This window comes from Phasianus colchicus, chromosome Z (assembly GCF_987193195.1).
Source record: "Phasianus colchicus chromosome Z, bPhaCol1.hap1.1, whole genome shotgun sequence".
NCBI classification, from domain to species: domain Eukaryota; kingdom Metazoa; phylum Chordata; class Aves; order Galliformes; family Phasianidae; genus Phasianus; species Phasianus colchicus.
The window spans coordinates 12206248-12229701 of NC_143476.1; the positions used below are offsets into that span (position 1 = coordinate 12206248).

The window sequence follows — 23454 nt, forward strand, 5'->3', positions numbered from 1 at the left end:
AGATGATGCTGAAGATCAGGAAGTCACAGCACGCAGCGCAGTACCTGCAGGTAACCTGCCGTAACTTTCCCGGCCACCTCTCGGTCAAACCTGACCTCAGCACACACAGCCTATGCTCTGGCAGCAGCCGTGATGCTAAACCTCACTGCCCTCTTCTGCTTTCAGCTTCAGCAAACGTCCCTGAAAGCTCTGGGCCGGCTCATGGCGGTTCTGCTCCAGACAGAGCCCAGCGGCGGCTTCTTTCAGAACATAGTGCATGTGAGTATGTGTGGGGCAAGGGAGAAAGCATGGTGCCTGTCGGCAGTGGGGGCAGATCTGGGGACTGAGAGGGTGATCAGAGGGGAGCAATCTCCTGCTGACGTGCCAGCTCACTGCGAGCTCGGAAATGGGCAGAGCGATGGGCCCTGCAGGGGAAAGGCAGGAGCCAGCCCCTGGCAGGCCACAGCCGAGGAAAAGCTCCCGGGTTGGCAGGCAGGATGACTGCAGAGAGCGGGGGCAGCAGTGCCGGTGCTCAGTGAGGCTGGAGGCCACGTGGAGCCACAGGGCAGCCTTGGGGGAAAGTGCTGGGGAAGGAGGGACAGGGAGAGGGGCGGCAGGAGGGAAAGCAAAGACGTCCTCAGTGAGACAGATGCTCTACCCCAGGTCCTGCAGAAATCCATGGTCTCAGACAACGTGTGGGAGCGCAAGAGGGCCCTGCAGACCTGCTCCCAGCTGCTGGCTGTTTGCGAAGAGCTTCGAGTGAGTAAAGAGCCCCACCGCATGCCCCCTGCTCCCTCCCCAGAGCCCCTGAGCTGGAAGGCGAGCTCTGCCCAGCTGTGCATGCTGTGCCACGGCGTGAGGAAGGCACAGGCGGAGAAGGCAGGGAGAGCCGGGGCTGCCTACAGCTTTCTTCCTGCCTCTCACCCCTGCAGAGAGCAGATGCCTGCGAGCACTTTGGCTCCCTGGTGGGATTGCTGGCGCCTCTGACGTGCGACCCCATGCCCGCATCCCGCCAGTTGGCTGTCTCCTGTCTGAGCTCCCTTCTCCGAATCCAAGGTGAGCAGAGCAGGTTGCACCAGCCCTCTGCCCTCCTCCGTGGCACTGCCAGAGCCCCACGGGCTGGGCCCTGTTTACAGGAGGGAGAGGCACCGTGCACAGCTCTCTTCTCGTCCCCACCCTGTCCTCTGTCTCTGCCCCGTGGAGAGCGGTTCCATTTCCAGAAGCATGACTTCCCTTTTCTCCCTGGGCTCTTTCCAGCCAAAGCAGCCAACAGGGAGCCAGGAGACATCGGGAGCCTGTCTGAGGGACTGCATGCCTGCAGCACTGTCTCTCAGCTCCAGACCACGTCCAAAATGGCCATGGTAAGTGGACCCAGAAAGGGGTGGTGGGATCTCTGTGCGGAGGCTTCTGCACGACTCTGTGCTGCTCCCAGCCTTTCACACCGTTTCCAAAATGAGCTGTCGCCCTGAGACCGCTGTTCTCAGCAAGCAGCAGGAGGCTCTGAGCTATGGCTGGCCTTCAGGCACGCAGTGCAAGGGGCTGACTCCATGATGTGCGTGTGTGTGTGTGTGTGTGTGTGCACTTGCGTGCATGTGTGACTGTGGCTGCTGGGAGGTAGGCTTTGCATGTCAGCAGACACCATGGGTGCAGAAGCTGAGCGAAGGCTCAGCCGCCTTCCGTGTAAATAGCAGGGTACGGACAGCAGGAGCGTTGTGAATGGCCGGCAAGCCACTGAGCTAAGAATGCCCTCCAGCCTGCTTTGTGCTCTGAAGAGCTGCGCAGAGCAGTGATGGGATCTCTCCTGCTTCTCATCTCTCTGCAGATCGTGTGCAGAAACTTCCCCGTCGAACGCACCGTCGACTTCATGATGGCCACCAAGGAGACCATCCGGAAAGCCACAGGAGTGCGCGTGCGTGCTGCTGGGAAGTGGGTGACCACCTTTCTGCAGATGCACGGGAAGGACATCTGTTGGAACGTAAGAGACTTTCTTTCTTCCACGTGTCTTGGTTTGTTTCTGGCTGTTGCACCATGCCCTGTGCCGTCTGCCTCTGGAACTAAAGCAGCACAGCCTGAGCGCAGAGCCAGGGCTTGGACAGGGGGGCTGGTTTGAAATTTAGGCTTAGGCGTTGCAGCATGTCAAGGGAGCAGGCACTGCTCACGCGCTGAATGTCCGTGGTTAGGCCCTGCAGAGTCCAGGATGCAGCAAGTCATTCCTTCTCCCCTTCTTCTTCCAGGTGCCACCCATCCTCTACATCCTGCGCAGCTGCGCGTCATCTACGCAGCAGAGCACGTTCGTGCCCTTCCTGTGCCAGGCGGTGGTCATCCTCACCCGCTGTCACACTGAGGCCGTGATGAACAACTTCTCCCGGCCGCCTGGACCCACAGACAGGTACTGGCACTCCTGCCTTTGCTGTTGTTGTAGCTTGCCTCTGCCAGAGGGATCCAGGGAGGAGGCAGCTTCTCTTTTTTCCTCTCAAAGTCTGTGTGAGGTGGAAATTACTCAGTCACAACTTGAGACTCTCCATTTTCTAGTGAGACGTGGAAGAGAATAAGAGAGTTCTGCCTTCAACGGTGGAGCCAGTAGAAGAAAAAGGAAGAAAAAGAAAAGGAAATGAAAGGAAAAAGAGAAAACGAAAGGAGAGAAGAGAAAAAAGAAAAAAAGAGAAGAAGGAGAGAAGGGGAGTAGAAGGGAGAGGAGGGAAAAGGGAAAGGAGAGGGAATGAGGAGGAATGAGAGGAAAGGGGAGGGAAGAAAAAGGGAATGAAAAAGAGAAATTTAAAATGAGGAGAGGAGAGGAGAGGAGAGGAGAGGAGAGGAGAGGAGAGGAGAGGAGAGGAGAGGAGAGGAGAGGAGAGGAGAGGAGAGGAGAGGAGAGGAGAGGAGAGGAGAGGAGAGGAGAGGAGAGGAGAGGAGAGGAGAGGAGAGGAGAGGAGAGGAAAAAGAGAAGGAAAAAGGGAAGGAAAAAGGGAAGGAGGGGAAAGGAGGAGAGAAAAGAGAAGACGAGAGGAGAGGAGAGGAAAAAGCGAAGGAAAAAGGGAAGGAGGGGAAAGGTGGCGAGAAGAGAAGAGAAGAGAAGAGAAGAGAAGAGAAGAGAAGAGAAGAGAAGAGAAGAGAAGAGAAGAGAAGAGAAGAGAAGAGAAGAGAAGAGAAGAGAAGAGAAGAGAAGAGAAGAGAAGAGAAGAGAAGAAAGGGAGGAGACGGGAGGAGAGGGGAGGAGAGGGGAGGAGAGGGGAGGAGAGGGGAGGAGTGGGGAGGGGAGGAGAGGAGAGGAAAGAAAATGAAAAGAGAGAAGGGGAGGAGAAGGGAGAGGAGGGAAAAGGGAAAGGAGAGGGGATGAGGAGGAAACAGAGAGGGAAGGAAAAAGGGAATGAAAAAGAAATTTAAAATGAGAGGAGTAGAAGAAAAAGGGAAGGGAAAATGGAAGGAGAAAGGGAAAGGAAAAGGGAAGGAAAAAGGGAAGGGAAAATGGAAGGAGAAAGGGAAAGGAAAAGGGAAGGAAAAAGGGAAGGAGGGGAAAGAAGAAGAGAGGGGAAGAGAGAAGAGAGGAGAAAGAAGAGAGGAGAGAGAAGAGAGAAGAGAAGAGAAGAGAAGAGAAGAGAAGAGAAGAGAAGAGAAGAGAAGAGAAGAGAAGAGAAGAGAAGAGAAGAGAAGAGAAGAGAAGAGAAGAGAAGAGAAGAGAAGAAAGAGAAAATTGTATCATTTATTAAAAATAAATAAATGCGAGAATCCTGGCTGAGATGTGAAAAGGGTATTTTTTTAGCAGTCTTCCTATTTATAGCTGAAGGAACCTGGGAAGCTCATCTAGTGCAATCCCCTGCCTTAGCAGAACTCCTAGATTAGGTCACTCAGGAACGCATCCAGGCAGGCTTTGAGTAATGTCTCCAGAGAAGGAGACCCCACAGCCTCTCTGGGCAACCTGCTCCAGTGCTGCATCACCCTTACTGAAGGGTCTGAAAGTCTGAATGGCCTTCAGAATTGAAAAACGAGTTGAGTTATGAACTGTAAAAGTTTACCTCAGCAGTCTAAGTGCATGTGTCTCTCATGAAACTAGGACACATCTACACGTCTCTTTTTCCCCCTTAAATTCCTCACATCCCTAGCATCTATGACAAAATGTGTCATAATATGTTGGCAGACAGTGCTTGGTGGCAGGCTTTAATTTTAACAGTCTTTCAGACCAGAAGCTGTGTAGCTCAGCTCTAGATTCAACACTTACATTTAGACACTCAAATGTAGTTGCTGCAGACGCCTTAAATTTGGAGGCTCCTCAGTTGTGCAGTCAGACATGAGTACCACTGAGAGAATCTGGTCCATGTTGGAGCTGTGGGTGGTTCCTCACTGAGTGGCTGACGCTCGTTCAAAGCTCAGCAATGTCTCTTGGCAACTCAGATGCCAAACAGGTATTTATCTGCTAGCTCTGCTTATCTTGGCAGCAAATCTGGAAATATTCACACAATAATTTGCATTATTTTGGCAACAGCATGAAATGTGAACCAACAGTAATAGAAGCCACTCTCAGCAGTGGCAGATGGGCTGCACAGCTAAGGGTGGAATTAGGCTGCAAGTTCACACATCTCTCACAACTACGCTGTGCTCCTAGTTAGATTCAGTGGGTTTACAGACTTCCAGAAGCAAAAGCAGCTGTCAGCCACGCTCAATTAGACAGGTTGGCAGATGTTTGGCCTCACTAGAACATCTTGAGGACACAGAACAAACTCAAAGGTAGCCCAGCAATAGCATTTCTCACACTGGAGAAGAGTAAGGAGGCTGTGGATGCCCATCCCTGGAGGTATTCGAGGCCAGGCTGGATGTGGCTCTGGGCAGCCTGGTTGAGTGCTTGGTGCCCTGCACACAGCAGGGGCGTTGAAACTGTGTGATCATTGTTCCTTTCAACCCAGGCTATCCTGTGATTCTATGATTCTCTGATACATTTTATTCACAGACAAAGGTCGCATGTCTTAAAGCATAATAAAGCTATGTTTTAATTTATGCACTGAAAGAAACACTACAACAGCAAAAATGCACAACTTGGTTTTGATTTTGATTTCTTTTTATTTTCTTTTTTTTTTTTCTCTCTCTCTCCTTTTTAACCTTAGAATATCATATAGGGAAGAACCACTGGTGTCCCCACACAATATGACATAACCCCACTGACACAGCAGTACTGGTTAATGTCTTTTTTTTAAGGCTGCTAAATATGCAAACAGAAACAGGCTAGACTTCTAATGTGGCCGAATATTTCCCTTTCCAGGTAACAACTCCATTAATCACGTACCTTCATCTACCTGTCCACCAGTTCATTGTTTTTCTGCTGAAGGAGACTTTGCAATTAAAATCGTACTGAAATGAGAGCCATAGTTTTCCAGCATGAAGACTCAGAATGCCCTCAGTGAAAAACAACCTATTTCTTTTAAAAAAGATTTCTCATTTGCACCATGGCTTATTATACATGTAGAAGTATGTTCATTTTGTGTGTGTCTCAAGTTTACCACCAACATGCAGCATAAAAAATGCACACATTTTTTATTCTAAATGAAGTTGAAACAAATTTATTTTCAAAGATTTCTTAATACAATCCTTGTGAAATGTTCTGTATTTACGAATCTCTATTTTCTCACTGAAGGTGGTTCCATAGTGCTGCTCACTGGACAAGAGGAATAATTTATTGCATTATTTGGTGGCTGTTTTTCACAGCCTGATGTTAAAACAGCTGGTCTTGTCCTACTGCCTCTTCCTCCCTGAAAAGCAAACTAAACAAATCAACAAATAAAGAAAAGGGAATGTACAGACAGAAACTTAATTCACACCATTAGCTTATCCAGCTATCAAACTCCATTCAGACGAGGTGATTTTAAGAGTAGTTCCTCCCATGAACTACAACTCTGACTCTCAACAGAAATTATTTCTGTTTTCAACAATTTCAGTGCCTGTAAGTGCAGCCTTGCCTTACCTTATCAGAGAGTTCTAATGAAATCTTAGGAAAACTTGCCTCCCTCGCTTTCAAGATCTCCAATCTTTAAGTCCGTGTCAGCATTCACTTTTTGGCTACCGCCTATTCAGTGACAGAAAGCCAGCATGCATGTTTCAGTTTGTTTTCCAAGCTTGCCCTTTGACAACAGAATGATGAAAAGACACCACGTTTCTCCAGCCGGTTGCTGATTTGAACACAAGCTGAAGTGGTGTGAGCGGTTTCCCATGAAGTAACTTGGCAGTTTAATTATCAAATGCATTAGTTGTGTTTTCTAGTTTCAATTAGTAGGGGAGAGAAAGCTGAAACTTCAAGTAAGCTTCATGTGCTGTTAAGAAAGACCCTGGATAACGGTGCTTCTCATTAGTACAAGGTGTCACCGCCTGGGAGTTAAGTTTTTGTGTAGCGAAAACCACCAGCAGAAAAGTCAGTCTGCCCTTCATATTCATTTCCTTTATTGCCACATTCCAGCATTTTTTCCTGTAAATACCACGGCCAAAGGAATATTTAAGGCAGTTTCGGCATATGTGGGGAGATTGAAGTCATCGTTCCATCAATCAGTGTCTCTTATTCTGCCAGCATCTGACAGGTGACAAACTGGTCTTCTGTTTTTCTAGGGTAGACATCACTGAGCAATGATAAAGAGGAATCAATCCTATACAATTAAGGAGGAAGTAAAGAAGAAATTAAGAAGAAAAGAATTGAGAAGAAAAATGTATAAGATCTGCTCATTCTGGGAGTGAAGCAAGTCTTGTGGTCAGTAGATGAAAAGATGATTCAGAAACATGGAAGACATATTTTTAAAGCAAGTAAGTTCTGTATATCAGGAGTATAATTAACAGGAAGATACATGAGTTAAGTGACAGGTAACCATAACTTCAGTGTTAAAATGTCCGTTTGGATCGTTGTTAATTTGTTTAATGTACTTAGCAGTGTATTAGCAGAAGATATTTTAGGGTACATATTTTAGTGTCTCTGTGGCAGATGCTTGGTTTTCATAAACCACACATATATTTTACTTTTAAAATAAAAGCAGGGTGCCTCATCCAGAGACTAATTATACTGCAAAGCAAAACCAGCATGTTGCTCTGCACAGGTTACCAAAGCCATCCTCCTTCAGCTAGATCTGGCTACTTAATAGCTTTCATTAGCTGGGAACAGTTTCCAAAGCGCTCTGTTAAAGCCATTTCCAAACCATTCTGTCCTAGGGCAGGAAGAAAAATTAGCACATGTCCAAACAAAAATTGCTACAACTTTTTTTGTTCCCAAAAGAGAGATGAAATGGACAAGTTTGTATTTTCTCATTCCTGACATGAGAATACAGTACAACTAAAGAGAACAGGTAGTCAGAGCCTCACTGACCATAAACCATTTTGTAATGAATAAGTCCTTTATTTTTTTTGTTCTATCAGATAGCAAACCCCAGAATAACAACTGTCCCACTGACTCTGTGTCAATGTGAGGATTAGAGGGAAGAGTGGAGAAAAGTGGTTTAATTGTATTTGTATGAATGAAGGAGATTAAATCATTTCATCAGTGTTTGTAACACAGTTTACCTGCTTTCAGGTAACATAAGCAATCTCCATTTTAAGCAGTACCTCCTGACCTGGGGAAAGAACATCCAGCAGTTCTGGAGGCTAACATACACTATATAAGTGCTCTCACAAAAAGCACTGGTGCTGTGATGAGCTCAACCTTCCCCTCTTTCACGTCACCAGTGCTGTAGAGCAAGGGGCAAGTTCTCAGAGCAAACACGGTAAGAACAATCCATGCACTGAAAGGCACACTCATACAGTGCTATACAATGCAAAATAGTTTTCTTACTAACAGTGATGGTGAAGATAAGGGCCAACTGACCTACAATCTACAGAACATTTCTACCAATACATCCATGTGAACCTCCCTTCTCCACTCTTTGCCCTCTCCTTTCAGACACAGGACACTCACCTGAGACGCAGTGTAGACAGGAATCTTTCAAATAAGCACAGGACATCTAACACCAATTAAGCCTCCCCAGCTTTTCTCTTGGCCTGTAACTTTCTCTCCAAAAGGATACACATCTTCTGTAGGATCCATGGCATATCTGCAGGCTTCTGAATGTTTCAGGTGTCCCAAAGCACCTAAAACAGTTGTAGCCATTCATGCATAAGCACCTGAATTCTACTCAGCGATCTGCAAGGTGAAAATCTCAAGAGTAACATGAGCGTACTTTGTTTGCAAGAACATCATCTGCAGGTTTCTGTTCCTTCCGTTACTGTTTCCTACTTTCACACTGCCAAGAAAAAGCACAGCAACAGAAAAAGGGCACAGGAATATACATCCTTCATTTCTAAGCCCTTGGTGAACTGAATTTCCCACACTGTCTGGAGATGCCTCGGCAAACTTCTTTCTAAATCACACCCAGCTGCACAGTGCCAAAGGGCTGCCGTCCTGTAACCAAGTGCTGTCAGAATATGGAAGCATGACTTTCTACATCTACTACATGTACTTTCTTTCCATTGAGCCAGAAATGTCGTACCTTCCAAATCATGATGCTGGTAGAGACCACAGACAGTGCCAACAGCTTCCAGGAGAAGCCATGTAACAGCAACTTCAATCAAGGAGCAAAAATTACAAGAGAAAGGAAGTGCAGCTGATGGTTCCCTCATACTGTAAATAATCTAGAAATGGGAACAAAACACAGCTTTTAGCAGTATTAGATGTCGCACAAGGAAAACTGTATTGAAATGTTTTTCAGAGTTTGCAAGGAGCAAAATCTGCAGATAGGACAACTCTTGTGCTGCCATTTTTCTTCCTGCAGATGAAGCTGCTAAAGAGAGAAATAATATATGCAGGAATTGCAATCAGAGGTACATAAAAGTGTGAATAAATGATAGCCCAGAATCCACAATACAGCATAATATCTTTTCAATATTGGGAAAAAAAAAAAAAAAGTAAAATATTTTTTAAACTTAAATAGACATTCTATGTAAAATATGTGCTCCAGTGACAACTGTAACATGCAATCTTACCTGTATCCTTCAATAAGCCAAAATGTAACAAAAGAAATGCACCATGTTTCTAGAGAACTGATTTTCTAGGTCTCATCTGCACTATGTTCATCCTAAAATATTGAATTATGAAAACATTTAGCTTTGTACTTGAAACTCATTTGCTCAAACTATGTACTGCTATGAATGCACATAATATCAATCAAGTATCCATGAAGCAGCAGACTGTCAAGAAAGAGGTAATCACAGTGTTTTTTGCTAAACATACTCCTATGATTTCATCACAGTTTTCAAATTACACTGGCTTTGAAATTTGGAGAATTTGCTGGTTTTGAGTCATCAGTGTCAGAGCACTCTTTCTTTCTATTTCATGCTGCTTTGTCAACTCTATTGTATCATTATTTTCATTACATATCTTTGTCCTGAAGTCCTTCTAGAAGATTGGATATTTCTCCCTTTGAGCAGAAGAGGGCAGGAGAGTTCCAAGGTGAGGGCACACTCTCCCCTGCTTATCTGGCACTCAAAGAGAAAGAGAAGATGAAAACCAGATGTGTTTCCCTGAGCAGGGCAAACACCAGACTTTCCATCCTTACAGTCATGCCTGACATCAGCAATAATTGAAACAACATCCCACTCACCTTTGCCATGTCTGGCAGAGGTTGCAGCTCTTTCTATTACATCCCTCTAGCTGTCAAGTCAAGAGCTCCTGTGTCACACAAGGAAAAGCAATCTTTTACCTGCTTTGCCATGCTCATGGCAACACGAATGCAGATGCCAGCAGCTGATGCCCACAAGGACAGCCAGCCTGGACTTATTTTCATTACATATCTTTGTCCTGATGTCCTTCTAGAAGCTGGGACATTTCTCCATCTCAGCAGAAGAGGGCAGGAGGGGTCCAAGGTGAGGGCACACTCTCCTCTGTTTATCTGGCACAAAAAGAGAAAGAGAAGATGAAAACCAGATGTGTTTCCCTGCCCATGGCAAACACCAGCCTTTCCATCCTTACAGCCCTTCCTGACATCAGCACTAATAGAAACAACATCCCACTCACCCTTGCCATGTCTGGCAGAGGTTGCAGCTCTTTCTATTGCATCCCTCTTGCTTTCAAGTCAACAGAACCTGTGTCACTCAAGGAAAAGCAATCTTTTACCTGCTGTGCCATGCTCATGGCAGCAGCAATGCAGATGCCAGCAGCTGATGCCCACAAGGACAGCCAGCCTGGACTTCTTTTCATTACATATCTTTGTCCTGATGTCCTTCTAGAAGCTGGAACATTTCTCCATCTCAGCAGAAGAGGGCAGGAGAGTTCCAAGTTGCAGGCACACTCTCCCCTGTTTATCTGGCACTCAAAGAGAAACAGAAAATGAAAACCAGATGTGTTTAAATGCCCAGGGCAAACAGCAGCCTTTCCATCCTTACAGTCCTTCCTGACATCAGCACTAATTGAAACAACATCCCACTCACCTTTGCCATGTCTGGCAGAGGTTGCAGCTCTTTCTATTGCATCCCTCTAGCTGTCAAGTCAAGAGCTCCTCTGTCACACAAGGAAAAGCAATCTTTTACCTGCTTTGCCATGCTCATGGCAGCAGCAATGCAGATGCCAGCAGCTGATGCCCACAAGGACAGCCAGCCTGGACTTATTTTCATTACATATCTTTGTCCTGATGTCCTTCTAGAAGCTGGAACATTTCTCCATCTCAGCAGAAGAGGGCAGGAGGGGTCCAAGGTGAGGGCACACTCTCCTCTTTTTCTGGCACACGAAGACAAAGAGAACATGAATACCAGATGTGGTTCCCTGCCCATGGCAAACACCAGCCTTTCCATCCTTACAGTCCTTCCTGACATCAGCACTAATTGAAACAACATCCCACTCACCTTTGCCATGTCTGGCAGAGGTTGCAGCTCTTTCTATTGCATCCCTCTAGCTGTCAAGTCAAGAGCTCCTGTGTCACACAAGGAAAAGCAATTTTTACCTGCTTTGCCATGCTCATGGCAGCAGCAATGCAGATGCCAGCAGCTGATGCCCACAAGGACAGCCAGCCTGGACTTATTTTCATTACATATGTTTGTCCTGATGTCCTTCTAGAAGCTGGAACATTTCTCCATCTCACCAGAAGAGGGCAGGAGGGGTCCAAGTTGAGGGCACACTCTCCTTTTTTTCTGGCATAAGAAGACAAAGAGAAGATGAAAACCAGCTGTGTTTCCCTGCCCATGGCAAACACCAGCCTTTCCATCCTTACTGTCATGCCTGACATCAGCACTAATTGAAACAACATCCCACTCACCTTTGCCATGTCTGGCAGAGGTTGCAGCTCTTTCTATTGCATCCCTCTAGCTGTCAAGTCAACAGAACCTGTGTCACTCAAGGAAAAGTAATCTTTTACCTGCTTTGCCATGCTCATGGCAGCAGCAATGCAGATGCCAGCAGCTGATGCCCACAAGGACAGCCAGCCTGGACTTCTTTTCATTACATATCTTTGTCCTGATGTCCTTCTAGAAGCTGGAACATTTCTCCATCTCACCAGAAGAGGGCAGGAGGGGTCCAAGTTGAGGGCACACTCTCCTTTTTTTCTGGCATAAGAAGACAAAGAGAAGATGAAAACCAGCTGTGTTTCCCTGCCCATGGCAAACACCAGCCTTTCCATCCTTACTGTCATGCCTGACATCAGCACTAATTGAAACAACATCCCACTCACCTTTGCCATGTCTGGCAGAGGTTGCAGCTCTTTCTATTGCATCCCTCTAGCTGTCAAGTCAACAGAACCTGTGTCACTCAAGGAAAAGTAATCTTTTACCTGCTTTGCCATGCTCATGGCAGCAGCAATGCAGATGCCAGCAGCTGATGCCCACAAGGACAGCCAGCCTGGACTTCTTTTCATTACATATCTTTGTCCTGATGTCCTTCTAGAAGCTTGGACATTTCTCCATCTCAGCAGAAGAGGGCAGGAGAGTTCCAAGTTGCAGGCACACTCTCCCCTGTTTATCTGGCACTCAAAGAGAAACAGAAAATGAAAACCAGATGTGTTTCAATGCCCAGGGCAAACAGCAGCCTTTCCATCCTTACAGTCCTCCTGACATCAGTAGCAACTGAAACAACATCCCACTCACCTTTGCCATGTCTGGCAGAGGTTGCAGCTCTTTCTATTGCATCCCTCTAGCTTTCAAGACAAGAGCTCCTCTGTCACACAAGGAAAAGCAATTTTTACCTGCTGTGCCATGCTCATGGCAGCAGCAATGCAGATGCCAGCAGCTGATGCCCACAAGGACAGACAGCCTGGACTTATTTTCATTACATATCTTTGTCCTGATGTCCTTCTAGAAGCTTGGACATTTCTCCCTCTGAGTAGCAGAGGGCAGGAGAGTTCCAAGGTGAGGGCACACTCTCCCCTGTTTATCTGGCACACGAAGACAAAGAGAACATGAAAACCAGATGTGGTTCCCTGCCCATGGCAAACACCAGCCTTTCCATCCTTACAGTCCTTCCTGACATCAGCACTAATTGAAACAACATCCCACTCACCTTTGCCATGTCTGGCAGAGGTTGCAGCTCTTTCTATTGCATCCCTCTAGCTGTCAAGTCAAAAGCTCCTATGTCACACAAGGAAAAGCAATCTTTTACATGCTTTGCCATGCTCATGGCAGCAGCAATGCAGATGCCAGCAGCTGATGCCCACAAGGACAGCCAGCCCGCACTTATCTTCATTACATATCTTTGTCCTGATGTCCTTCTAGAAGCTTGGACATTTCTCCCTCTGAGTAGCAGAGGGCAGGAGAGTTCCAAGGTGAGGGCACACTCTCCTCTTTTTCTGGCACACAAAGAGAAGATGAAAACAAGCTGTGTTTCCCTGCCCATGGCAAACACCAGCCTTTCCATCCTTACAGTCCTTCCTGACATCAGCACTAATTGAAACAACATCCCACTCACCTTTGCCATGTCTGGCAGAGGTTGCAGCTCTTTCTATTGCATCCCTCTAGCTGTCAAGTCAAGAGCTCCTCTGTCACACAAGGAAAAGCAATCTTTTACCTCCTTTGCCATGCTCATGGCATCAGCAATGCAGATGCCAGCAGCTGATGCCCACAAGGACAGCCAGCCTGGACTTCTTTTCATTACATATCTTTGTCCTGATGTCCTTCTAGAAGCTGGAACATTTCTCCATCTCAGCAGAAGAGGGCATGAGGGGTTCCAAGTTGCAGGCACACTCTCCTCTTTTTCTGGCACACAAAGAGAAGATGAAAACCAGATGTGTTTCCCTGCCCATGGCAAACACCAGCCTTTCCATCCTTACAGTCATGCCTGACATCAGCACTAATTGAAACAACATCCCACTCACCTTTGCCATGTCTGGCAGAGGTTGCAGCTCTTTCTATTGCATCCCTCTAGCTGTCAAGTCAAGAGCTCCTGTGTCACACAAGGAAAAGCAATTTTTACCTGCTTTGCCATGCTCATGGCAGCAGCAATGCAGATGCCAGCAGCTGATGCCCACAAGGACAGCCAGCCTGGACTTCTTTTCATTACATATCTTTGTCCTGATGTCCTTCTAGAAGCTGGAACATTTCTCCATCTCAGCAGAAGAGGGCAGGAGGGGTCCAAAGTGAGGGCAAACTCTCCTCTTTTTCTGGCACACGAAGACAAAGAGAACATGAAAACCAGATGTGGTTCCCTGCCCATGGCAAACACCAGCCTTTCAATCCTTACAGTCCTTCCTGACATCAGCACTAATTGAAACAACATCCCACTCACCTTTGCCATGTCTGGCAGGGGTTGCAGCTCTTTCTATTGCATCCCTCTAGCTGTCAAGTCAAGAGCTCCTCTGTCACACAAGGAAAAGCAATCTTTTACCTGCTTTGCCATGCTCATGGCAGCAGCAATGCAGATGCCAGCAGCTGATGCCCACAAGGACAGCCAGCCTGGACTTATTTTCATTACATATCTTTGTCCTGATGTCCTTCTAGAAGCTGGAACATTTCTCCATCTCAGCAGAAGAGGGCAGGAGGGGTCCAAGGTGAGGGCACACTCTCCTCTTTTTCTGGCACACGAAGACAAAGAGAACATGAATACCAGATGTGGTTCCCTGCCCATGGCAAACACCAGCCTTTCCATCCTTACAGTCCTTCCTGACATCAGCACTAATTGAAACAACATCCCACTCACCTTTGCCATGTCTGGCAGAGGTTGCAGCTCTTTCTATTGCATCCCTCTAGCTGTCAAGTGAAAAGAGCCAGTGTCACTCAAGGAAAAGTAATCTTTTACCTGCTTTGCCATGCTCATGGCAGCAGCAATGCAGATGCCAGCAGCTGATGCCCACAAGGACAGCCAGCCTGGACTTCTTTTCATTACATATCTTTGTCCTGATGTCCTTCTAGAAGCTGGAACATTTCTCCATCTCAGCAGAAGAGGGCAGGAGGGGTCCAAGGTGAGGGCACACTCTCCTCTTTTTCTGGCACAAAAAGAGAAGATGAAAACCAGATGTGTTTCCCTGCCCATGGCAAACACCAGCCTTTCCATCCTTACAGTCCTTCCTGACATCAGCACTAATTGAAACAACATCCCACTCACCTTTGCCATGTCTGGCAGAGGTTGCAGCTCTTTCTATTGCATCCCTCTAGCTGTCAAGTCAAAAGCTCCTATGTCACACAAGGAAAAGCAATCTTTTACAAGCTTTGCCATGCTCATGGCAGCAGCAATGCAGATGCCAGCAGCTGATGCCCACAAGGACAGCCAGCCTGGACTTATTTTCATTACATATCTTTTTCCTGATGTCCTTCTAGAAGCTTGGACATTTCTCCATCTCAGCAGAAGAGGGCAGGAGAGTTCCAAGGTGAGGGCACACTCTCCTCTTTTTCTGGCACAAAAAGAGAAGATGAAAACCAGATGTGTTTCCCTGCCCATGGCAAACACCAGCCTTTCCATCCTTACAGTCCTTCCTGACATCAGCACTAATTGAAACAACATCCCACTCACCTTTGCCATGTCTGGCAGAGGTTGCAGCTCTTTCTATTGCATCCCTCTAGCTGTCAAGTCAAGAGCTCCTCTGTCACACAAGGAAAAGCAATCTTTTACCTGCTTTGCCATGCTCATGGCAGCAGCAATGCAGATGCCAGCAGCTGATGCCCACAAGGACAGCCAGCCTGGACTTCTTTTCATTACATATCTTTGTCCTGATGTCCTTCTAGAAGCTGGAACATTTCTCCATCTCAGCAGAAGAGGGCATGAGGGGTTCCAAGTTGCAGGCACACTCTCCTCTTTTTCTGGCACACAAAGAGAAGATGAAAACCAGATGTGTTTCCCTGCCCATGGCAAACACCAGCCTTTCCATCCTTACAGTCCTTCCTGACATCAGCACTAATTGAAACAACATCCCACTCACCTTTGCCATGTCTGGCAGAGGTTGCAGCTCTTTCTATTGCATCCCTCTAGCTGTCAAGTCAAGAGCTCCTGTGTCACACAAGGAAAAGCAATTTTTACCTGCTTTGCCATGCTCATGGCAGCAGCAATGCAGATGCCAGCAGCTGATGCCCACAAGGACAGCCAGCCTGGACTTATTTTCATTACATATGTTTGTCCTGATGTCCTTCTAGAAGCTGGAACATTTCTCCATCTCACCAGAAGAGGGCAGGAGGGGTCCAAGTTGAGGGCACACTCTCCTTTTTTTCTGGCATAAGAAGACAAAGAGAAGATGAAAACCAGCTGTGTTTCCCTGCCCATGGCAAACACCAGCCTTTCCATCCTTACTGTCATGCCTGACATCAGCACTAATTGAAACAACATCCCACTCACCTTTGCCATGTCTGGCAGAGGTTGCAGCTCTTTCTATTGCATCCCTCTTGCTTTCAAGTCAACAGAACCTGTGTCACTCAAGGAAAAGTAATCTTTTACCTGCTTTGCCATGCTCATGGCAGCAGCAATGCAGATGCCAGCAGCTGATGCCCACAAGGACAGCCAGCCTGGACTTCTTTTCATTACATATCTTTGTCCTGATGTCCTTCTAGAAGCTGGAACATTTCTCCATCTCAGCAGAAGAGGGCAGGAGGGGTCCAAAGTGAGGGCAAACTCTCCTCTTTTTCTGGCACACGAAGACAAAGAGAACATGAAAACCAGATGTGGTTCCCTGCCCATGGCAAACACCAGCCTTTCCATCCTTACAGTCCTTCCTGACATCAGCACTAATTGAAACAACATCCCACTCACCTTTGCCATGTCTGGCAGAGGTTGCAGCTCTTTCTATTGCATCCCTCTACCTGTCAAGTCAAGAGCTCCTCTGTCACACAAGGAAAAGCAATCTTTTACCTGCTTTGCCATGCTCATGGCAGCAGCAATGCAGATGCCAGCAGCTGATGCCCACAAGGACAGCCAGCCTGGTCTTATTTTCATTACATATCTTTGTCCTGATGTCCTTCTAGAAGCTGGAACATTTCTCCATCTCAGCAGAAGAGGGCAGGAGGGGTCCAAGGTGAGGGCACACTCTCCTCTTTTTCTGGCACACGAAGACAAAGAGAACATGAATACCAGATGTGGTTCCCTGCCCATGGCAAACACCAGCCTTTCCATCCTTACAGTCATGCCTGACATCAGCACTAATTGAAACAACATCCCACTCACCTTTGCCATGTCTGGCAGAGGTTGCATCTCTTTCTATTGCATCCCTCTACCTGTCAAGTGAAAAGAACCAGTGTCACTCAAGGAAAAGTAATCTTTTACCTGCTTTGCCATGCTCATGGCAGCAGCAATGCAGATGCCAGCAGCTGATGCCCACAAGGACAGCCAGCCTGGACTTATTTTCATTACATATCTTTGTCCTGATGTCCTTCTAGAAGCTGGAACATTTCTCCATCTCACCAGAAGAGGGCAGGAGGGGTCCAAGGTGAGGGCACACTCTCCTCTTTTTCTGGCACAAAAAGAGAAGATGAAAACCAGATGTGTTTCCCTGCCCATGGCAAACACCAGCCTTTCCATCCTTACAGTCCTTCCTGACATCAGCACTAATTGAAACAACATCCCACTCACCTTTGCCATGTCTGGCAGAGGTTGCAGCTCTTTCTATTGCATCCCTCTAGCTGTCAAGTCAAAAGCTCCTATGTCACACAAGTAAAAGCAAACTTTTACAAGCTTTGCCATACTCATGGCAGCAGCAATGCAGATGCCAGCAGCTGATGCCCACAAGGACAGCCAGCCTGGACTTATTTTCATTACATATCCTTGTCCTGATGTCCTTCTAGAAGCTTGGACATTTCTCCATCTCAGCAGAAGAGGGCAGGAGAGTTCCAAGGTGAGGGCACACTCTCCTCTTTTTCTGGCACACGAAGACAAAGAGAAGATGAAAACCAGATGTGTTTCCCTGCCCATGGCAAACACCAGCCTTTCCATCCTTACAGTCCTTCCTGACATCAGCACTAATTGAAACAACATCCCACTCACCTTTGCCATGTCTGGCAGAGGTTGCAGCTCTTTCTATTGCATCCCTCTAGCTGTCAAGTCAAGAGCTCCTCTGTCACACAAGGAAAAGCAATCTTTTACCTCCTTTGCCATGCTCATGGCAGCAGCAATGCAGATGCCAGCAGCTGATGCCCACAAGGACAGCCAGCCTGGACTTCTTTTCATTACATATCTTTGTCCTGATGTCCTTCTAGAAGCTGGAACATTTCTCCATCTCAGCAGAAGAGGGCAGGAGGGGTCCAAGGTGAGGGCACACTATCCTCTTTTTCTGGCACACGAAGACAAAGAGAACATGAATACCAGCTGTGGTTCCCTGCCCATGGCAAACACCAGCCTTTCCATCCTTACAGTACTTCCTGACATCAGCACTAATTGAAACAACATCCCACTCACCTTTGCCATGTCTGGCAGAGGTTGCAGCTCTTTCTATTGCATCCCTCTAGCTGTCAAGTCAACAGAACCAGTGTCACTCAAGGAAAAGCAATCTTTTACCTGCTGTGCCATGCTCATGGCAGCAGCAATGCAGATGCCAGCAGCTGATGCCCACAAGGACAGCCAGCCTGGACTTCTTTTCATTACATATCTTTGTCCTGATGTCCTTCTAGAAGCTGGAACATTTCTCCATCTCAGCAGAAGAGGGCAGGAGGGGTCCAAGGTGAGGGCACACTCTCCTCTTTTTCTGGCACACGAAGACAAAGAGAACATGAAAACCAGATGTGGTTCCCTGCCCATGGCAAACACCAGCCTTTCCATCCTTACAGTCATGCCTGACATCAGCACTAATTGAAACAACATCCCACTCACCTTTGCCATGTCTGGCAGAGGTTGCAGCTCTTTCTATTGCATCCCTCTAGCTGTCAAGTCAACAGGACCTGTGTCACTCAAGGAAAAGCAATCTTTTACCTGCTTTGCCATGCTCATGGCAGCAGCAATGCAGATGCCAGCAGCTGATGCCCACAAGGACAGCCAGCCTGGACTTCTTTTCATTACATATCTTTGTCCTGATGTCCTTCTAGAAGCTGGAACATTTCTCCATCTCAGCAGAAGAGGGCAGGAGGGGTCCAAGGTGAGGGCACACTCTCCTCTTTTTCTGGCACACGAAGACAAAGAGAACATGAAAACCAGATGTGGTTCCCTGCCCATGGCAAACACCAGCCTTTCCATCCTTACAATCTTCCTGACTTCAGCAATAATTGAAACAACATCCCACTCACCTTTGCCATGTCTGGCAGAGGTTGCAGCTCTTTCTATTGCATCCCTCTAGCTGTCAAGTCAAGAGCTCCTGTGTCACACAAGGAAAAGCAATCTTTTACCTGCTTTGCCATGCTCATGGCAGCAGCAATGCAGATGCCAGCAGCTGATGCCCACAAGGACAGCCAGCCTGGACTTATTTTCATTACATATCTTTGTCCTGATTGACCTTCTACAAGCTGGAACATTTCTCCATCTCAGCAGAAGAGGGCAGGAGGGGTCCAAGGTGAGGGCACACTCTGCTCTTTATCTGGCACTCAAAGAGAAAGAGAAAATGAAAACCAGATGTGTTTCCCTGCCCATGGCAAACACCAGCCTTTCCATCCTTACAGTCCTTCCTGACATCAGCACTAATTGAAACACCATCCCACTCACCATTGCCATGTCTGGCAGAGGTTGCAGCTCTTTCTATTGCATCCCTCTAGCTTTCAAGTCAAGAGCTCCTGTGTCACACAAGGAAAAGCAATCTTTTACCTGCTTTGCCATGCTCATGGCAGCAGCAATGCAGATGCCAGCAGCTGATGCCCACAAGGACAGCCAGCCTGGACTTATTTTCATTACACATCTTTGTCCTGATGTCCTTCTAGAAGATTGGACATTTCTCCCTCTCAGCAGCAGAGGGCAAGTGAGTTCCAAGTTGAGGGCAAACTATCCCATGTTTATCTGGCACTCAAAGAGAAAGGGAAAATGAAAACCAGATGTGTTTCCCTGCCCATGGCAAACACCAGCCTTTCAATCCTTACAATCTTCCTGACTTCAGCAATAATTGAAACAACATCCCACTCACCTTTGCCACGTCTGGCAGAGGTTGCAGCTCTTTCTATTGCATCCCTCTAGCTTTCAAGTCAAGAGCTCCTGTGTCACACAAGGAAAAGCTATCTTTTACCTGCTTTGCCATGCTCATGGCAGCAGCAATGCAGATGCCAGCAGCTGATGCCCACAAGGACAGCCAGCCTGGACTTATTTTCATTACATATCTTTGTCCTGATGTCCTTCTAGAAGCTTGGACATTTCTCCATCTCAGCAGAAGTGGGCAGGAGGGGTCCAAGGTGAGGGCACACTCTGCTCTTTATCTGGCCCTCAAAGAGAAAGAGAAAATGAAAACCAGATGTGTTTCCCTGCCCATGGCAAACACCAGCCTTTCCATCCTTACAGTCCTCCTGACATCAGCAATAACTGAAACAACATCCCACTCACCTTTGCCATGTCTGGCAGAGGTTGCAGCTCTTTCTATTGCATCCCTCTAGCTTTCAAGTCAAGAGCTCCTGTGTCACACAAGGAAAAGCAATCTTTTACCTGCTTTGCCATGCTCATGGCAGCAGCAATGCAGATGCCAGCAGCTGATGCCCACAAGGACAGCCAGCCTGGACTTATTTTCATTACACATCTTTCTCCTGATGTCCTTCTAGAAGATTGGACATTTCTCCCTCTCAGCAGCAGAGGGCAAGTGAGTTCCAAGTTGAGGGCAAACTATCCCATGTTTATCTGGCACTCAAAGAGAAAGAGAAAATGAAAACCAGATGTGTTTCCCTGCCCATGGCAAACACCAGCCTTTCAATCCTTACAATCTTCCTGACTTCAGCAATAATTGAAACAACATCCCACTCACCTTTGCCATGTCTGGCAGAGGTTGCAGCTCTTTCTATTGCATCCCTCTAGCTGTCAAGTCAAGAGCTCCTCTGTCACACAAGGAAAAGCAATCTTTTACCTGCTGTGCCATGCTCATGGCAGCAGCAATGCAGATGCCAGCAGCTGATGCCCACAAGGACAGCCAGCCTGGACTTATTTTCATTACATATCTTTGTCCTGATGTCCTTCTAGAAGCTGGAACATTTCTCCATCTCAGCAGAAGAGGGCAGGAGGGGTCCAATGTGAGGGCACACTCTCCTCTTTTTCTGGCACACGAAGACAAAGAGAACATGAAAACCAGATGTGGTTCCCTGCCCATGGCAAACACCAGCCTTTCCATCCTTACAGTCATGCCTGACATCAGCACTAATTGAAACAACATCCCACTCACCTTTCCCATGTCTGGCAGAGGTTGCAGCTCTTTCTATTGCATCCCTCTAGCTTTCAAGTCAAGAGCTCCTGTGTCACACAAGGAAAAGCAATCTTTTACCTGCTTTGCCATGCTCATGGCAGCAGCAATGCAGATGCCAGCAGCTGATGCCCACAAGGACAGCCAGCCTGGACTTATTTTCATTACACATCTTTCTCCTGATGTCCTTCTAGAAGATTGGACATTTCTCCCTCTCAGCAGCAGAGGGCAAGTGAGTTCCAAGTTGAGGGCAAACTATCCCATGTTTATCTGGCACTCAAAGAGAAAGAGAAAATGAAAACCAGATGTGTTTCCCTGCCCATGGCAAACACCAGCCTTTCAATCCTTACAATCTTCCTGACTTCAGCAATAATTGAAACAACATCCCACTCACCTTTGCCATGTCTGGCAGAGGTTGCAGCTCTTTCTATTGCATCCCTCTAGCTGTCAAGTCAAGAGCTCCTGTGTCACACAAGGAAAAGCAATCTTTTACCTGCTGTGCCATGCTCATGGCAGCAGCAATGCAGATGCCAGCAGCTGATGCCCACAAGGACAGCCAGCCTGGACTTATTTTCATTACATATCTTTGTCCTGATGTCCTTCTAGAAGCTGGAACATTTCTCCATCTCAGCAGAAGAGGGCAGGAGGGGTCCAAGGTGAGGGCACACTCTCCTCTTTTTCTGGCACACGAAGACAAAGAGAACATGAAAACCAGATGTGGTTCCCTGCCCATGGCAAACACCAGCCTTTCCATCCTTACAGTCATGCCTGACATCAGCACTAATTGAAACAACATCCCACTCACCTTTCCCATGTCTGGCAGAGGTTGCAGCTCTTTCTATTGCATCCCTCTAGCTTTCAAGTCAAGAGCTCCTGTGTCACACAAGGAAAAGCAATCTTTTACCTGCTGTGCCATGCTCATGGCAACACCAATGCAGATGCCAGCAGCTGATGCCCACAAGGACAGCCAGCCTGGACTTATTTTCATTACATACCTCTGTCCTGATGTCCTTCTACAAGCTGGAACATTTCTCCATCTCAGCAGAAGTGGGCAGGAGGGGTCCAAGGTGAGGGCACACTCTGCTCTTTATCTGGCACTCAAAGAGAAAGAGAAAATGAAAACCAGATGTGTTTTCCTGCCCATGGCAAACACCAGCCTTTCCATCCTTACAGTCCTTCCTGACATCAGCACTAATTGAAACAACATCCCACTCACCTTTCCCATGTCTGGCAGAGGTTGCAGCTCTTTCTATTGCATCCCTCTAGCTTTCAAGTCAAGAGCTCCTGTGTCACACAAGGAAAAGCAATCTTTTACCTGCTGTGCCATGCTCATGGCAGCAGCAATGCAGATGCCAGCAGCTGATGCCCACAAGGACAGCCAGCCTGGACTTATTTTCATTACATATCTTTGTCCTGATGTCCTTCTACAAGCTGGGACATTTCTCACTCTGAGCAGCAGAGGGCAGGATGGGTCCAAGGTGAGGGCACACTCTGCTCTTTATCTGGCACTCAAAGAGAAAGAGAAAATGAAAACAAGATGTGTTTCCCTGCCCATGGCAAACACCAGCCTTTCCATCCTTACAGTCCTTCCTGACATCAGCACTAATTGAAACAACATCCCACTCACCTTTGCCATGTCTGGCAGAGGTTGCAGCTCTTTCTATTGCATCCCTCTAGCTTTCAAGTCAAGAGCTCCTGTGTCACACAAGGAAAAGCAATCTTTTACCTGCTTTGCCATGCTCATGGCAGCAGCAATGCAGATGCCAGCAGCTGATGCCCACAAGGACAGCCAGCCTGGACTTATTTTCATTACATATCTTTGTCCTGATGTCCTTCTAGAAGCTTGGACATTTCTCCATCTCAGCAGAAGTGGGCAGGAGGGGTCCAAGGTGAGGGCACACTCTGCTCTTTATCTGGCACTCAAAGAGAAAGAGAAAATGAAAACCAGATGTGTTTCCCTGCCCATGGCAAACACCAGCCTTTCCATCCTTACAGTCCTTCCTGACATCAGCAATAATTGAAACAACATCCCACTCACCTTTCCCATGTCTGGCAGAGGCTGCAGCACTTTCTATTGCATCCCTCTAGCTGTCAAGTCAAGAGCTCCTCTGTCACACAAGGAAAAGCAATCTTTTACCTGCTTTGCCATGCTCATGGCAGCAGCAATGCAGATGCCAGCAGCTGATGCCCACAAGGACAGCCAGCCTGGACTTATTTTCATTACATATCTCTGTCCTGATGTCCGTCTAAAAGCTGGAACATTTCTCCATCTCAGCAGAAGAGGGCAGGAGGGGTCCAAGGTGAGGGCACACTCTGCTCTTTATCTGGCACTCAAAGAGAAAGAGAAAATGAAAACCAGATGTGTTTCCCTGCCCATGGCAAACACCAGCCTTTCCATCCTTACAGTCCTCCTGAAATCAGCAGCAACTGAAACAACATCCCACTCACCTTTGCCATGTCTGGCAGAGGTTGCAGCTCTTTCTATTGCATCCCTCTAGCTTTCAAGTCAAGAGCTCCTGTGTCACACAAGGAAAAGCAATCTTTTACCTGCTTTGCCATGCTCATGGCAGCAGCAATGCAGATGCCAGCAGCTGATGCCCACAAGGACAGCTAGCCTGGACTTATTTTCATTACACATCTTTGTCCTGATGTCCTTCTACAAGCTGGAACATTTCTCCATCTCAGCAGAAGTGGGCAGGAGGGGTCCAAGGTGAGGGCACACTCTGCTCTTTATCTGGCACTCAAAGAGAAAGAGAAAATGAAAACCAGATGTGTTTCCCTGCCCATGGCAAAC

At 47.2% G+C, this 23454-nt stretch overlaps 1 protein-coding gene across 1 annotated transcript; it reads left to right on the forward strand.

The window, feature by feature from the left end:
- Positions 1-657: 657 nt before the first annotated feature.
- Positions 658-2531, forward strand: LOC149912546 (maestro heat-like repeat-containing protein family member 2B). The gene is made up of 5 exons (XM_090132482.1): positions 658-738; positions 912-1035; positions 1237-1340; positions 1802-1954; positions 2214-2531. Exons 1-5 carry the CDS (start codon positions 658-660, stop codon positions 2529-2531), a joined length of 780 nt encoding a protein of 259 aa, XP_089988608.1.
- The last annotated feature ends 20923 nt before the right edge of the window (positions 2532-23454 follow it).